At 47.0% G+C, this 17,915-nt stretch overlaps 1 protein-coding gene across 2 annotated transcripts in view; it reads left to right on the plus strand.

The window, feature by feature from the left end:
- The window catches only part of MYO1D (myosin ID), a 155,826-nt gene that overhangs the window by 19,090 nt on the left and 118,821 nt on the right, over window positions 1–17,915 (plus strand). For both annotated transcript variants that reach the window (XM_015651322.3, XM_019009080.2), the window contains exon 2: window positions 17,436–17,644. In XM_015651322.3, coding sequence (XP_015506808.1) covers window positions 17,436–17,644 — 209 coding nt within the window. The remainder of the gene's footprint in view (window positions 1–17,435; window positions 17,645–17,915) is intronic.

Below are 17,915 nucleotides of genomic sequence, written 5' to 3' on the forward strand. Positions count from 1 at the left end.
AGTGACAGGGGACACAGCAGTGGTGCAGTGACAGGGGACACAGGGGTGGTGCAGTGACAGGGGACACAGCAGTGGTGCAGTGACAGGGGACACAGGAATGGTGCAGTGACAGGGGACACAGGAGTGGTGCCCTGCTCACGCCCTGCTCAGGCTCTGGAGGAGGCAGATCCCTGTTGGGTCATTCTGTCCCTCTCCCTCAAACATTCAATTCTGGGACAGCAGAGCTTGGCAGGATCTTGATTTTGTCAGGAGCTTTGGACTGTTCTTGTCACTGCAACTCTTGAGTTTCACTTTACTGTCTAATCCTGTTTTGGAAACTCACTTCCTTTTCCTCCTCTTGTGCCATTTTATGATTTAGATGCACTGTTCTCATGATGTTTCACTACTGTATTGAGCATAAACTGTGGTTTCCTCTGAGTTCTCCAGCATTCACATCCCCAGCAGTGAACAGGGATGGTCCTGGGGCTCAGTGCTGCTCCCCCTGCAGCTCCTCTCAGCCAAGCCCTCCTGCTCCTGCACCTTCCTCCCTGGCTCTCCTGGACAGAGCTGTCCCGAAGGATGCTCTGGCAACTAAGTCCTAACAACTAAGAACAGTCCTGAGTTCCAGTTCAGCACCTGTGTGAACATTTGAAGCTTCTCAGTCCTAAGACAAAGCAGGGAATGTTACAAACAGTGCAGGAATTAACTTGTTTTAAAGTGTTTTTCCTTCTAAAGCTTTCATGACTCTGGGAGGTGGCATGAACTCTCATCTTAGGAAAGCTCAGATTAGTATGATGTGGTCTAAATACCTGTATGTATTTATTTACTACTGATTTATAAGGTACTGAAGGGATGAACCAAGCCAGTGACTGCAGACAAACGACCTCTGCCAAAGTGGCTGAGGGGTTAATTTTCAAAGTCACATTCCTTTACTGAAGGTACCAGCCTCACACTGGTTTTCTAGTGGAGGATGGTGCAGATCTTTCTGCTGCAGGGTTTTGTGGTCACAAGTCACTGAACCTGGCTTACAGCTATTTTTCCTGTCTTTATTTCCTTCAGATCTATAAAGGATGCTTGTGCTCTTAACGTCCCAGTTTTTGCTGTTATTCTGTGAGTGCCAGCTGTGAGGGAGGTGCTGCTGTAATTGCAGCTCTGCCTGGGAGTGCCAGCACCTTGTGTCCTGCTGCCTGTCAGCTCTCTCTGTTTGAATCCCTTGTTTGGAGATCTCCCTGAATGATCTGTCAATAGCTGAAATAATACCTTGATCCCAGAGCGAGTGGTGCTGCCAGAAATGCCTCTTGCTGGCCTGGCTGGCCCTGTGTTACAGCTAATAAATAATCTGTCCTGGTGCTCCCAAACTGCCCTTCCTGTGCCTTCAGAGTGCATCCTCTGCTGGGATGAGTACAAACCATGGCTTCATGATGGGAACACCAGCACTGACAGCAAAGTCTGGCTGTGGCAAAAATTGTGGCCTAGCTGGACTTCTCTCTTCATTTTTGTCAGCTGTGGGGTGGAGACAGCTGTCTCTAACCATCTTCCCTTCTTTTTTTTTTTTCTTTTAATTAAGCATGGGTACAGTGTTAAGGAGAGGCAGGAACATGAGGGGGTCACGAACCAATTCAGGGTTCAAGAAGCAGCAATAAAAGTGCTATTATGAATGAGCAATGGCTTGTAAAGGGCTTCAGTCTGCTAATGTAGGTTACTGGGTTGATACCATTGCTTTAATAACGGTTCTTTAGTCTGGTTAGATGTTTGGACAGTCCTTTCAGCTTAACTGTGAGGGATTGGTCCCTTGTGAATTTTGAATTATTTCTCCAGGTCACTTTTCCAGTTGCAGAACCTGTGTAATAACACTGAGCTGCAGAGCACGCTGCTGTTCCTGATCAAACTGGGGCGATCACAGCCTCAGTAATTGCAGTGGTGTTGATGTAATTATCACCCAACAAGCTGTAATTTGAAAATGGGCCCCGCTGCTTGGCCAATGTGGTGTTGTAGTTTGGAAGCTTTTAAAATACTGATCCCTTTGTTTTGTTATATGCTGCTTATATCTGATGAGCCTGTGATGAAAACCTCCCACGTGCCCTTTGCCTTGTAATTAGACATTTACAAACAATGGATGCTGTGGGGAGAGTGCAGCAGGAGGCTGTGTTTAAACAAGCAGTCCTGCACTCAGTGCAGTTTGTGTGTGTGCCATATGCTGTGTGCTGTGTATCAGCAGCTGGTCAGTGTTTGATCCAGAGCTGTCCCAGCACTTTGGTGTTTTCCCTATGGAGGCTGCTGGGGACAGAAGGAAGGAGAGTCTGATACCTTTGGTGATGCAAATGTTGCACAGCCAGGGCAGTCTCACCTTGCTGCTCATACCAGCGTGTCTTAGGTACCTGTTCTCCCAGGTCTCTTTGGAAACAGGGTTCAAACAGGTGATTGGAAAGGACTTCAGGAGCAAAACAATCTGAACCCACCCAGTAAAACCAGGGATATGAGTCCTGCCCTCGTTTGGAAGTGGTGATCAGTATGTGACGAGGCAATAATTGATCAAAAACTATCCCAGATTTCTGCAAGTCCCCCTGGTTCATGGAGGTGATGGTTTATGTGGTGTGTGTCATTACACTATTTGAAACTGAAATGGTACTTTATGTTCTCAGTAACACCTGGGTGTCAGCACCCTCTTCTTTCCTTTACCAAGGAAGACGATGGGCTTAAAACAAGATAGTCCACCAGCAGTGAGTTAATGTTTAGTGGTAGTACTATCTGGTTTATTTCCTGTACATTTAATCTTCAGCTGCCCTGGAGTGGGTGATCTGGTTGCAGATTAACCACAGTGCTAATAAAGGTGCACGTGAGCTCCATTCAGAGGCAGCTGGGTCCTGGCAGGGCACAGCAGCTCGGGTGTGGAGCTGGGAGAACATGCCCGTGCTGCTTTCTGGTGGGGAACTGCTTCCTCAGCCTGTGGAGCTCCAGCTTGTGAGGCTGCAGAGCTGAGGGGCTTCATGCAGAGAGGTTTTGGCCTTTTGCCACCATATTCCCTGAGCAGGAATCCCCTGAGGGAAAGAAGCTGCAGGGATCTGTCAGGAGGTGATCCCCACTTCTGCACTGTGGACACCATACAGGAGTTACTGGTGTTAAAATCTCTTTATCCAGTCACTGGAGACCTGGTCAGTGCAGTTGATGAATCAACCCCAAAACTTGAGCTGCCTGAATGCTGGTATCCCAGGGGAGGTTTGGGCTGCTGAGCCAGGAGCAGGGCTGGCAGCTGGGAATGCAGAGACCTGACAGTGCTTTGGTAAACCAGCTTTAGCCTGCAGGGCTGCTCAGACCAGAGAGATGGAACCTGAGCTGCACAGGTGCCCTGTGAGAGCAGAGTGTGCATGTTACAGAGCTCTGGGACTGTGAACAGAGCTCTCCAACAGATCCCTGTGCAGGACTGCTGCAGGTGCTGGGCAGTGACTGCTGAAACCTCTGCTGGGCCAGGGGCTGGGCTTGTGGGGGAACAGGAACCTCCTGCAGCGGTCACAAAGCTGAGGTAGCTTGTGTCAAAACAAGCTTCACAACATCGGTGGTGCCCCTGCAGAAGATGCTGATCCCAGTGGATGCAACCCAGTTATCCAGAGCTGAGCCATTCATTTCCAGCTGAGTAATGGGCTGTGAATGTCAGGGTCAGGGTCAGCACAGAGGGTGATGAGAGGACACTGCACAAACTGTGACACCAGCTCAGGGAGCTGCATGAGGTGCCCAGATGCTGTGGGAGGAGGTGCAGTCAAAAAAACAGAGGAAATGTTGGTATGACTTTATAAGATACGAGCAGGGTTTATTATAATAAGTATAGACAGGTTTGTGTCTCTGTTTTTAATGTGGGATAAATGAGAAGAAATGGAGATGGTTAATGGGGTGTACAGTTAGAAGTGGTTTGTGGAGGACAGTAAATCAAGTCTGAATTAATAAAATAAAAGTGGAAGCAAATTCCCAAACCTGAGCTGATGGAATTACACTGTGTCTGCTATCTCCTCTCCCCAGCTTTCCTTCTCTCCCCACTTTTGCTCCCTCCCCATATCCACACCAAAAAAAGGGAAGGAGAAAGAAATTAAAGCCTAACACTGGTGAGGCAGCACCGGGTGGGGAGGGGAAATGGTGAGCTCTCCTTGCTGGCTGGGTGCAAAGGTGGGGTTTTGTTTGGACAGACTGACCCTGGGCCCTGGGGCTTCCACTCAGTGCTTGCATTCCTTGATTCCTTCATCCTTTGGCTAGTGAGGATTTGTTCTCTTCTCCAGAACTGGATGAGCCACAGCCCAGATGAGATATTTCCAGAGTCCTCTCCGAGTGGTGTTGAACTGTTTTGGATCCTTGATCTGTCTTGCCTGAGGTTACATCAACAGATCTGGACTAAGGGAAGGATTTTTCTTGTCTCAGGTTACTGGACAGTTTAGGGGGGTTTTTGCATGGCCCATTTCCTGAAACTGTTGGCATTTCCACTGCTGAGCTGCGATTATTTTAGCACTGAGACAGACATTTCACTCTTCAAACAAACGCCTTCAAAAGACGACTCCTGCTTGCAAGAGAGAGAAGGAGGAGGGATAATTAGCTGGGTTTTACCTCCTCTGACCTGGGACTTTGAAAGAAGTGTAGATAAGGTGTTAGTAACTGTCCTTATCAGCATAATGACCTGTGCAGCTTATCAAAGCTGCTGATTTTCTATATGTAGGAGCATTTCCTTTACTGTCAGTGCCACCCTGTACCCAGCTGAAGGCCAAAGAATGGTGTTTAAGATGAGTGTTGATATGGAGTGTAAAATTCCTTTGTTCTCCTGCTCAAAGGACAGAGATGTGAACAGGAAATAACTGAGCTTTATTTCTTTTCCTCTCTTGAATATATTTAGGAGGAAAAGAGTCATTTCATAAACACATTCCACTCTCCTTTTGACAAAACCAGGATTTGTAGTAATTTCATTGGCACTGCATGAAAGTGCCGTGACTGAAACACTTGAACCCTGTCCTTATCTGCAAGTCCATCAGGCCGTGCCATTGGATCCAAAGCTATTGATGCATTTTCTGACTGGATTGTCTAAGTGACCATTTTATTCCTCAGATACAGTTGGAAGAGTGTGGGAAATACTTGTTAGGGGGAGCCTTGTGTAAATGTAAACCTTTAAAGTTAATTTTACATACATATAAAATAAAGAATCGTGGAATCACAGGATGGTTTGGGTTGGAAGGGACCATCCAGTGCCACCCCTGCCATGGCAGGGACACCTTCCACTACCCCAGGGTGCTCCAAACCCTGTCCAGCCTGGCCTTGGACACTGCCAGGGATCCAGGGGCAGCCCCAGCTGCTCTGGGCACCCTGTGCCAGGGCCTCAACTCCCTCACAGAGAGGAATTTCCTCCTGATATCCCATCTAACCCTGCCATTCTTTACCTTAAAGCCATGGTACATTAAATAAAAACAACATGAAAACACTATAATCCTTGAGGACTGGGATGTGTGAGAGAGCCATGTATTAGTGACTGTTGCATTACATTTTATACAATATCTAAAATCCAAGAGTTGTGTATCCTGTAGGTTCCAATTCTTGCATTCAAAGCAGAATTTCTTAAGTTCACCAAAGGCTGCTTTGGGGTGAGGGTGGCAGCTTTGCTAAACTGATGTCATGATGTGTATGCTGATACATAATGATTGGCTGTTGTATTCCACTGTGGATTATCCCCTAAATGTGTGGATTTTCAGTGCTTTCCCACTGACACATTAAAATATTCTGAGAAACCTGAAGCACTCCATTGTCTCCAGAAGTCCTTGGAAGACTGGCAGTAGAGCCATTCCCCTCATTTGCTATTGCCACTGAGGGTGGGAGGAGCTGATAGTGACCATTCCTATGTTTTTACTTAGTGGTAATTCAAAATCTTGGTTATTCCAATGACACAAGTATGGGTGAGTGATCCATCCATCTTTTGTGCAGCAGGGATGAGTGTGAGAAGGGTAACATGAAGCACTTCATTTGAAGAGGAACAGAAAATAACGTAGAAAATATCTTTTCCATCTAACAGATTATTTTCTGTTTGTAAAAGGTTTAAAGAGATTAACAGTTTGTGGCTGCCAGACTTGTTGATTCAAAGTGGGTTTTTGTGTTTCATGCTGTTCTTCGAGGGCTCAGCAGCTGAATTCTCAGGGGAGGGAAGGAGAGAGGTGGCTGTGTTTGGAGGATATATCAGCTCTGAACTGTTAATTAAGTTAATTTCTTAAAAAAACATATATATATATATATAAATAAAGCTGATAGGAAAATTATTTAGAAAGCCTGTGCTGCTCTTCCTGGAGATCCCAGTTCAGAGCTTGGGAGGGATGTGATCATCCTGCACAGGAGCTGCAGCTTCACTCCCTTTGAGGTGTCGATTCACCACCACCCCAGGCTAAATCAGTGCTTTCACTAAATAATTAGTGGTCGATTTTATTAAACTTTTTGATAAACTGTGGCACTGACTTTTGGAGACTGTCATTAATGTTCATCACCTGGAAACTGATACATCAAATAAATAGAAGCCTACCTGAATCCTCAGGCTGATTTGTCCTTCAGAAGATCCTGTTTTAAATAATTTCACAGGGCTCTGAATTCCCCTGGCCTAGGATTAAAAATTTGATGGTCAAAGCCAGCTTGGCTTGTGGCAGATAAATGGGAGATACTTTTCAGGTTATCTGCATGGTAATTCTGATTTGTGTGGTATTTGTGCTGTCTCACATTACTATTACTTGAATAGTCTTTCAGCTTCTGAGCAGGAGCTGTCTTTGACAGAAAAAAATATGTCAAATGTAAGGGAAGTAAATGAACCCAATCTTTCCGGTGATAATTTAAACTGATAAACCAAGCAGCATGTAAATCAAGTAATCTGTTTTACTAATCAAACCTTTTAAGTCCTTTTCCATCTTGCTAATGTTCCCCTGGGTTATCTGTGTACAGTTGCCATTTAGGAATTCACTCCTTTTGCAGTGGATGATGAATGCATAAATAGCAGCTCTCCTGCTGCTCAGCTGCTTTTCCATTCAAAGAATGTAAAGTGAGGTACTTCAGGCCACTCTGCAAATTCATTGGCTTATCTTGCCAGTTCTGCTCTGCACTTCCATACCCACAAGGGTGTTAGAAGCATTTCCCGTGTTGTTCCTTCTCTTTTTCCCTTTTTGAAGTTGATTTTCAGTGAGAGGGAGAAAGATCCTTGTACTGAATCTGCCAGCTCAGTCACACTCCTGAATTTAAGTGAACCCACTGCACTTGGTTGTAGTTACAAACTTCTTTGTTTCCCACCCAAACTTTCTGTGATGTATTTGTTGCTCTTTAATTGGAAGAAAAAACCTTGTGTGTTTACTGGGCCTTTTCACACTGACATGATCTGGTCTCTTACAGAGCCTGAGGTTTTGTCTTCCAGGGAACCTCCTGCTCCATTCCCTGTGATGGCAGAGGCTGGGAGATGGAGAAGAGAGGTTTTGGTGCAGTTCTGTTCAGATCTGCATTAGGGACATGAAGCATTTTCAGTACAAAACAGAAAATACTTGAAAGAAAGCCCCAGAACAAACCTGAGCCAAATCTATATCCAAACTGGGAAGCTTTTCCTGGCTAGCCATGCTTTCAAGGGAGTGTGAGGAAAAGTCCTTTCAGCCTGAGCAGTTCATGGACATATTGTTGAAACATATTTGCTTTGTGATTTGCAGACTTAATTTTCCCCTCCACTGCTTGTGGTTCTTTGTCCACAGGCTCTGGCTGAGGCCGTTGGTGTCTGAAGGTGGCAGTCTGGGGATGGGTGAGGTCACAGCTGTCCCTCATTGTCCCTGCAGCAGACGTGGCAGAGGGGAATGTTTGAGGGGCAGGATGGGCAGCTGGGGGTGGAATGTCCTGTCTGCTGCTTGGAGACTCAGTGGTCTGTCCACCAGAGCCCTTGGCTGACACTGGAAGGGCTGGGACAGTGTGTGGGCCAAACCACAGAGCTGAGTCACCACCACGTGCTGTAAAAGCCAGGGTGCCTGGAGAAGCACAGTGTCACTCACAGCCAGTGTCACTCACAGCCAGTGTCACTCACAGCACAGTGTCACTCACAGCCAGTGTCACTCACAGCCAGTGTCACAGCCCAGTGTCACTCACAGCCAGTGTCACTCACAGCCAGTGTCACTCACAGCCCAGTGTCACAGCTCAGTGTCACAGCCCAGTGTCACTCACAGCACAGTGTCACAGCCCAGTGTCACTCACAGCACAGTGTCACTCACAGCCAGTGTCACAGCCCAGTGTCACTCACAGCCAGTGTCACTCACAGCCAGTGTCACTCACAGCCCAGTGTCACAGCCCAGTGTCACTCACAGCCCAGTGTCACAGCCCAGTGTCACTCACAGCACAGTGTCACTCACAGCACAGTGTCACTCACAGCACAGTGTCACTCACAGCACAGTGTCACAGCCCAGTGTCACTCACAGCACAGTGTCACAGCCCAGTGTCACTCACAGCCCAGTGTCACAGCTCAGTGTCACAGCCAGTGTCACTCACAGCACAGTGTCACAGCCCAGTGTCACTCACAGCCCAGTGTCACTCACAGCCAGTGTCACTCACAGCCCAGTGTCACAGCCCAGTGTCACTCACAGCCCAGTGTCACAGCCAGTGTCACTCACAGCGCAGTGTCACTCACAGCCAGTGTCACTCACAGCCCAGTGTCACTCACAGCACAGTGTCACAGCCCAGTGTCACTCACAGCCCAGTGTCACTCACAGCACAGTGTCACAGCCCAGTGTCACTCACAGCACAGTGTCACTCACAGCCAGTGTCACTCACAGCACAGTGTCACAGCCCAGTGTCACTCACAGCCAGTGTCACTCACAGCCCAGTGTCACTCACAGCCAGTGTCACAGCCCAGTGTCACAGCCCAGTGTCACTCACAGCACAGTGTCACTCATAGCCAGTGTCACTCACAGCCAGTGTCACTCACAGCCAGTGTCACAGCCCAGTGTCACTCACAGCACAGTGTCACAACCCAGTGTCACTCACAGCACAGTGTCACTCATAGCCAGTGTCACTCACAGCCAGTGTCACTCACAGCCAGTGTCACAGACCAGTGTCACAGCCCAGTGTCACTCACAGCCCAGTGTCACTCACAGCACAGTGTCACAGCCCAGTGTCACAGCCCAGTGTCACTCACAGCCAGTGTCACAGCCCAGTGTCACAGCCTGTGTAAGGACTGTCACTATTTGGTTTGGGGTGCCATGGTACAAATCAATGCAACAGCTCCAAAGGAAGCCCTAATGATGCAGAAACTCGAGTCATTATTTGCATATTTTGCATTATTATTTTTGCTTGGTTTGTGTGGCCTGTGTTTATATAAAAAAGGCACCTAATTTTATTTTAGATGTAATGTTACCAGAGCATGGAGCTATTCTTTTGGAGTGCTGGCACATGGGATTCTGTATCTTAATGCTGCAAGATGATTCTTGGGTTTCTGAGCCCTGTCCCAAACAATGCTGTATTCAGGGGCTCCAGCAGCATCCACAGATCAGCAGTGGCCACGAGCTTAACAATTCAGAATATTCCTTCCCAGCAGAACAATGAAGCAGCTGAACATCAGCAGCTCGCAGCCAGCTGACTGCTAAAGGAGTCTGCAGGCATTTCCAAAGAAAACCTGTGGAATCCTGGGCCTTTACCTTGGCACTTGGGCTTGTGGAGTGAAAAGACGTGGAGTTATCACAAGGTTCTGTTAATTGAACACCACTCCAAGGGCTCAAGGGACAACAGGAGGAGAAGGGGCTGAATCTGTCCAGGGCTTCATGCAGTGCCCTCCCCACCACCCAAATCCATTCCTCCTTCACTTGCCCACCATGGCCTGTCCCTCCCTTTCTCCACAGCTTGGTCCTTCCCACACCTGAAGACCTGTCAGGGTTTCCCTTTCATCCTCTCTAAAGCAGGTAATTTAAAATCCAACACTCCTTCCCCAGTTCAGCCAGAGTGTGGACAGAGTTGGGAAAGTGTCACATCAGGTGTGTGTTAGAACATGGCTTAGAAAATAAACCATCAGCAAACCATCAGTGCAGGGGCTGCTGCAGTTTCAGGTGATGTTATTTGTGAGTGGTTGTTGTTTCCTGACTTACTGGAGAGTTGGGAGCAAGGAACAGGAGCTCAGTCATGGGCTTTGTTTTTCTGCATGTTTCTGGATCTTTCTGCTGGGTTGATTGATTTTATAGCCCTCCCAGCATCCCTCACAAGAAGGTTATTTAGAAGCATCAGCTTGCCTGGACACCACTGGGACAAAGCCACAGCTGCAGAATTCACACCCCACTGAACCAAGCTGAGGGAATCAGGCAGGATCTTCCTCATGGTGCAAATCTGTCCATCCACCAGGCAATGTCCTGGTGTTTGCCTTTTGGGCAGGTGTTTTTTCAGTTTTGTCCCCTGAAATGTCTGAAGGTAGCAAATCCTTTAACACAAGGGTGTAAAGCTGAATTCCCAAAATTGAAGGCTGGGATGTGGCAGCTTACAGTTAATATGGACACAGGGTTTGGAAAGAGGAGGTGAATGAAGGTAAAATGTCTTTTTTAAGTACCTGAGTGCTGTTAAATCAGAATGGAAGCAACATCATGGATCATGAAGTCAGTTGTTGATCAGTGTAGGATGCCAAATCTTCTAAATACATCCATAAAATAAGCTCAACCATATTCAGCAGGGCTTCCAGGTCCTTGCAGCTGCCACTGAACTGCTCTGCAGCTTTCCCTCTCCAGCCTGTGCTGGCCAGAGTCCTCCACTCCCATTTTCACTTTGTATGGGCCTGTGTTGTGTAATAATTTCTTCTGGCTGCCTGGCAGGATGATTCTCATCTCCCCAGGAATTTATAGGTGATCACTTCCACCTTTTCCTCCTCCTCAGTAGTTTTGTGAGTCTCATGTATTTGAATAAGTTCCTCTGTGTGGCAGGCTCAGTGCTCCAGCTGGCTCAGGGTGTGATGGGAGTAGAGAGGAGAACCTGCCTGACTGCTGAGCTTTCTTTTGCTTTTTACTGTCCCTTTAGAGGTTATGTGCTTTTATGTGGCAGATAAAAAGTTAGAGATTGTGGGCAGATGGCACCTCTTGTTTGCTGCTATCCCAAGCCTCTTCTGCTCTTTCCTGGTTAGATGTGGGATCCCAGGATAATTCCCCCTGAAGAGAGCCCTCAGGGCACTGTCCTGCCCAGAGCACAGCGTTGTGGTTACTGCATGTGGATTTTGCCATGTCCCAGGCAGATTTTCACGTGGAAACTGGGAGTGTTTTACTGCTCAACACACAGGGAGCAAACTGCTTCCCTCTACCTGTGCTGGCATGGACTTCATCCCATGCAGGGTGGAATAAACCACAAAACATTGTGTGGAGGCTTTTCAAATAACTTCCCTTTGATTCCTTATGTATCTCAAGTCTGCTTGTGCCTTCTGCTGTGCTGCAGAGCTGGAAAAGGAGTGTGCAGGGCTCCCCTGCTGCACAGAGAGCTCGGCCGCTCTGACGCAAATAGAAATGAAAGTTCAGTGACTCCTGTGTTTAGTGGTTTGGCATTTTTTCAGTGCAAGGTTAGCACTTTTTATTTAAGGAGAAGGATTTTAATATTATTCCTGTTCCTACATCTCCCAGTTTTAGACTTTATTCAGTGTTCATTAGAGCTGGCTTAGCATCCATCTCCCATTTTTATTCCCCTGACCTTACCTTACTTGCAGAGTTGGTGGATGGCTCAAGGGTCAGCTGGGCTGGAGCTGAATCAGCTCCATCAAATTACAGACAATTTGCTTAAACCTTGGTTTGTTGAGGAAGATGTGGCAGTGGTCATTCGTAGTTTGCTAAGTTTATTTAGAAAAAAGTGACATCATTACAAAGAACTCTTTTAACCTAATTTCCAAGCTGGCTGGAGGCTGCAGATGAATGGAGTATTCCTCACCCTGCCCTGTCTGCTCCCTCCATACAGGAAAGGAGTGGTGCAGAACATGCTCCAAATGGCATTTCCTATTTTGTTCAACTGGCAGCATCTGAGCACCGAGTCCATGCAGACCAAGTGCAAGCGAAAATCTCACCTGCACCTGACATGAATTTAATTGCAGTTTTTCTGGCCCTCAGGGTAGATCAGAATCTTGTAGACATGCATATTTTGAATATTGTAGACATGCATATTCATGATCAGGACAGACTTGGATCATTTTCCTGGTGCAGGGAGGTTATACTGACTGGACAGTTTTTCAGTCTGTTTTTCCAAGAACAGCAGGAATATTTTAGCCATAGTTCTGCCAACGCAAATCCTGTTTATCTGAGTGCTCTTGTGAGAGGCTGATTCACTGTGAGACAGTTCATGAACAGTTTACTGAAAGACTTGAAGTCCTGTTTGACAGCTGATATTTTAAGATTTACATAAAATAAAGTCTTCAGGCAGCATTGAACTGTCAGTAGAGAGACCTGGTATCACACAGGAAAGGCCCAGGTACCTGAGGCCCAGAGTGAATTTGCTTTAGGAAAGTCACTCACTTCCCAAAGCACGAGGAGAATGGGGTTGTTCCCTTGGGTGTGTGCAGGCTACTCATTCTTGCACTCACAAACAGGTAAATATGGTTTCACTGCCAGAAGTCTGCTTAAATTCCCTTTCTTAGTGAACACACTCTAAAGGCTCATCCTTGGCTGTCCATGAACATCTCTTCATGAACACAAGTTTTAATGAAATGTCTCCATGCAGATTTGCAAAGAGAATGGACTCAAAGCCTGCAGTTATGAATTTTTAATGTATATATTTCATGGAAAAAAATAACTGAAGCTTGTAACCCCCTTTGGGAGAGTAACCCAAACCATGTGGGGTGTTTACAACAGGAAAAGGAATTGTCCCTGCTCCACATACTAGAGGTGTGCAGCTCCTGGATCATTCTTCCCATGCACAGAGGAGGAAGGAAAAGCTGTGTGATCATACTCAGTATTTCACTTTGTGCTTTGGAGTTCACAAATAAGCTGGAAATAGAGAATAGTTTCAAACCATTGGTTTAGATTCTCTTAATCTTCAGTGGGACTAGGTTTGCTGCTGACTTGCATAGCTGAGGCAGCTGTAGCACTCCTGATTTTGTCCCGAATTATTTGTTTTTGGTGGTGGAAATGATAAATTTCCTTTCCTTTAAGGCACTGCTGCACAGCCAAACTGAAAGCCCATCTCAGTGTGTGTGTGTGCTGTGGCTGACAGAACACAGTCTGTCCTGGGGGACCTGTGGAGCATCAGCAAGGGCTGAGCCAAAGGAGCTTCAGGGGCACCTGCTAAGGGGTAAAGCAGAATGTGCTGAGAACAGAGCAGTTCAGGACCAGAGAAGGGCTTTTTCCACTAGAAAATGATCCAGAGTATCAATACTTACACTTCAGCTCTCCTAAAGGAACAGCAAACTGCTGACCTGGCGTGTTTCTCCAGCAGATGCTCTGTCCCTGGGATGTTGAACAGATGGACATGGAGTGGCAGAGAGGGTTAGTGAGGAGCTGTTTGCCCAGGGCTGGCAGTGCTCCCCCAAGGGCTCTTTGGCTTCTGGAGCAGAGGAGTTGCATGTCAATGATTAATTAGGAATTCCCTGCCTGGTGTGAGTGCTTTAGCAGGGTGGCCTGGGGGGCGTCTTTGTGTAACGGTCCGGTACTGCAGATGTTGTTTGGGAGTGTGGGTTCCAAGTCTTGCCAACTAACTTTTCTTTATTTATACTGAGTGCATTTGAAGTTGCATCATTTCCTCGGTAAGAACAGTTTTATTTTTGACTGGAGTGTTTGTCAGGTGGGGAAAATCCTAAATGTGAGTGCTCTCTGGTGGTGGAGATTTCTGCTTCAGTGTTCCGATTTCTGCAGTGTATTTTCCAAGAGCAACTGCGTGTGAATATATCTTGTCTGGACTTAAAGATCCTTTTTTTCAACTCCTTTACCTAAAAATAAAAGCTATAAAACAAAGTGAAAGCTTTTTTCTTGCCTTAGTGGACTTCTTTCCTAGAGAAGAATTTCTCTCCCTTAAAATGATTTATATTCTGTGACTCACTGGTTTTTATTTTCTCATTATCAATTGATGTTTTAATGAGGTAATAGAAACTTCTTATGAGAGAGTTGATGTTCCTCCTCAAAATAACCCACAAGGATTAAATACTGTGAATTGCTTTTTGGCTGCTGAGCTACTGGAGAGAGGGGACTGAGAGGAGACTCAATGGGGCTGCAGCTCCTCCCCAGGGGCAGCTCCAATCTCTGCTCCCTGTGACAGGGACAGGACCCAGGGAACAGCTGGAGCTGTTCCAGGGGAATCTGGGATGGATTTCAGGGCAAGGTTCTTCCCCCAGAGGTGCTGGCACTGCTCAGGCTCCTCAGGGAATGGTCCTGGCCCCGAGGTTGACAGAGCTCCAGGAGCCTTTGGACAGCGCTCCAGGATTGTTGGGGTGTCTGTGCAGGGCCAGGAGTTGGATTGGATGATTCTTGGGGGTCCCTTTCCACTCAGGATGCTCCATGATTCCATGACATTGATACAGAAAAGATTCAAATGGAACTATTGCAGGAAAATGTTTTGTTGTAGCACAAGCTGATGTGACTTCCATGAGATACAAAACAAGCTTTGACCCGGCAGTGGGTCCTGGGATTTCTTTTATTAAGGAACTTTTTTTTTATCAAGGAACTGCACTGATGTTGTTTTGAGTAACAAAACCCCAGTTCTGTGTGTTACACCTCACACTGTATGTGTGCTGGCTGTGAAAAGCACCAAATGGATTTGTGGTCATGTTTTGTGACCCTGCCCTGCAGAGGAATCATGGGTTTAACACAGCTCCCCATTTGCACTACAAATTGTGGGTTGTTTTCTTAAGCTTTCCTGAGCTCTCCATGGGCAGGGCAAACCCAGCTCTCCCAGCAGAGTCATGCAGCAAGGAAAAGAGGCCCTGCTGTTCTTGACCACGCTGAGGGATGAAAAGGGGCTTTATCAGCAGCGAGGGGCGAGGAGCTGGAGCTCCTGGAGGGAACATCTGAGCACAGCTCTGCAATTTTAACTCTGCTGCTAGGAAATAAAGAGAAATTAACTGAGATGTAAATGGGGGTGCCACTTCTTCATAAACTCTGTATACCAAAGCCAGGCTGGAGAGGTGCCTGTTTGTCAAGCCTGGAGACAGATCCTGCTTCCCACTCATCTCCATCTGCCTTTTGCCACAGAGCTGAAGACACAACTCATCAGAGCCCAGTAAAGCCTTTAAGAACTTGGCTTGGAGGCCCAGTGTGGGATCTGCTGTCTGAGCTGAGCAGGCAGGATGTGATGCTGCCTGTGCCAGCATCCCAGCTGGAACCCTCTGGAGTGGGGGCTCTGCAGGGACAGGGTGGCAGGGCCAGATCTGGAGGTTCTGCTTAGAGGCAGAGGGTGCTGGCAGGGAATGGTCCCAGCCTGAGGCTGCCAGAGCTCCAGGAGAGCTTGCACAGCGCTCCAGGGATGCCCAGGCTGGGATTGCTGGGGTGTCTGGGCAGGCCAGGGGGGGGTCTGGATGATGCTTGGGGGTCCCTTTCCACTCAGGACATTCCCTGATTTTATCATTCACTCAGGGATGCTGAACTGTCACGGGAGGAAACTTAAACTGGGCTCTGGCAATGCAGGTTTACATAATTCATTACTTTAGGAAGAGGTCAGAGTATTGGGTGCTGTGATGGTGCCTTGGCACGACACTGCAGCAGGAATAGCCTTTATTTCTTTATTTCTCCTCAGCTAAAACAACCCCCCTCACCCCCTCTGTGGCCATGAACCCTCCAGCTGCTCATGGGACTCAAAACCTCTTCCACAATCTGCTGTATCTTTATTTTCAGCATCAGCAGTGCCTTGAGCAGCAGTTCTGTGCTGCTGGGCAGGGACTTGGGACAGCAGGCTTGGTGTTCTCCATTGGGTAATTCACCTTTTTGGGGTGTCCATCTCCAGAGGTGGGGATGATTCTGCTCATTGTCATGTCCCTGTGGTTTCCATTACATATTGATGTCCCAGTGTGACTTGATCTCCTTAATACCAACAGGGTTTTGTGGGTTTGGTTTTTCAAGCTCTCCTCTGTGTATGCAGAGTCCCTCATGGGCTTTCAGACTGGTAACTGATCCCTTTGCACTTCTACCTGTGCAGGATCTGGCAAAAAATTAAGATTAGGGGTATTGGTATTGTTAATTATCTTGATCTCTTCTAAAACACTACTGGTACCTTTCAAACAGTATATATCTCAAAAATGAAAAATATCTTTCCGTTTTTAAGCTCATAATTGTTTTGGGAAATGCATATCAGGATACCTTCAGTTAAAAGTGATGTAGGAACAAGAGGATGTTTTGCAATTCTCGTGTCTTCCCAGTGCAGTTCCAGGAGAAAGCTGGAGTGGGAGGCACCAACACTTCTAGAAAGTGGAATGCTGGCTGCTGGATGATATTCCTTGAGTTTTATTACACCTGCTAAAAACTGAGGCTGCCAAGATGCTGCAGAAAATTCTCAAATGAACAATAGAAAATGTCAGAGCTGTCACCACATGGGGGTGGTAATAAATTCAATAAAGTCATGCTGGAATTTGTGCCGGAGTCCATCAGGATTGGAGGCTCCTGAGCTCTGTGGAGGGGTTCTGGTGCCATCTAATGTCTCGAGGTTTAAATACAGCTGCAGACAGGGATTGGTGCTGGAAATCCAGGGTTTGTGTGTTGATCCCTAGACCTGTTGTCCTTTCTCCTCCTGAGAAACAAATGCTGTGTGAATTCCTCAGCTGTTAATCTGGAATTACTCTCAGCTCTCCTCATAGGTAACTTTCAATAAAATGGGAGTTTGTTTGGAAACATCTTCTACCTTAAACGTTTTTGTTAAACTAACATCAAGTTATTTTCTGTCTTGTTTGCAGAAAGAATTGAAGAGCCAGGTAGGGATAGGAATGATGTCGTTTAGGGTTGTTTGCACACATTCTTAGAAATTTTTTCTCTCTGGTGTAGCAGCAGTGATGATACTGGAGTGCCTTCCAGCAAAAAGGACTCATTGCTAGAGCTGAGAGGCTGCAATTCCCTTCTTTGTTTACTTTCAAGTGTGATTAGACCTCTCAGTGAGGGCTTCAGAACTTCTGCTCCTCTGGCCTGAGCTGGGCCATGGACATCTACAGAATGTGAAAAAGAATTTTCCTATAAAACCCCTTTATGAAGCAGATTAGATTTGCTTTTCTCACGCTTGTGTTCACTCATTGTCAGTTGTAGAAACTGTAAATTCCACATCACGTATCTGGAAGTGGAACAGAGGTAGAAATGTCCTTTGTAGGTGGTGGAACTCCAAGGCAGCCCTAGGTCATTATCCTTGTGCCCTCAGGTCTCTGCTGTGGTGCCATCCCTGCTTGAGGATGTCCAGAGCCAGGGTTTTATTGTCCTGTTTCCATGGGTGATGGATGGAAGAGTTCACCTGATGGCCTGGGCAGCTGCCTGTCCTGAACCTCTGCATTTGTCTGATTTCTGCCATTTGTCTCCTCTGGGCAGGTTCGAGAAGGGCCGGATTTACACCTTTATTGGGGAGGTGGTTGTTTCCATGAATCCTTACAAGAACCTGAACATCTACGGGCGGGACATGATCGAGCAGTACAAGGGCAGGGAGCTCTACGAGAGGCCTCCCCACCTCTTTGCCATCGCTGATGCTGCTTACAAAGCCATGAAGAGACGATCCAAAGACACCTGCATTGTCATCTCAGGTAGGCTGGGAGGGCTCTGCATGGTGATGAGCACTTGAGCTCTGTGAAATTCCAGGCGGAAGGAGAATAATGATTTGGCTAATGACAGCGTTTTAGAAAAGAAACTTCATTAATCTTAAAGCTGCTCATTTGCATTTGAATCCGACCGGCACAATTATTTCTTATCTCATTCAAGAGCTGGTGCCAGCCAGGGGCTGGATCTGTGCCTGCGGTGGGGGGGGAAGTGTGAGGAGGAGCCCTGTGTCTGCTCCAGAGAGTGACCTGGGATCAG

Source organism: Parus major, chromosome 27, assembly GCF_001522545.3.
Source record: "Parus major isolate Abel chromosome 27, Parus_major1.1, whole genome shotgun sequence".
Taxonomy (NCBI): Eukaryota; Metazoa; Chordata; class Aves; order Passeriformes; family Paridae; genus Parus; species Parus major.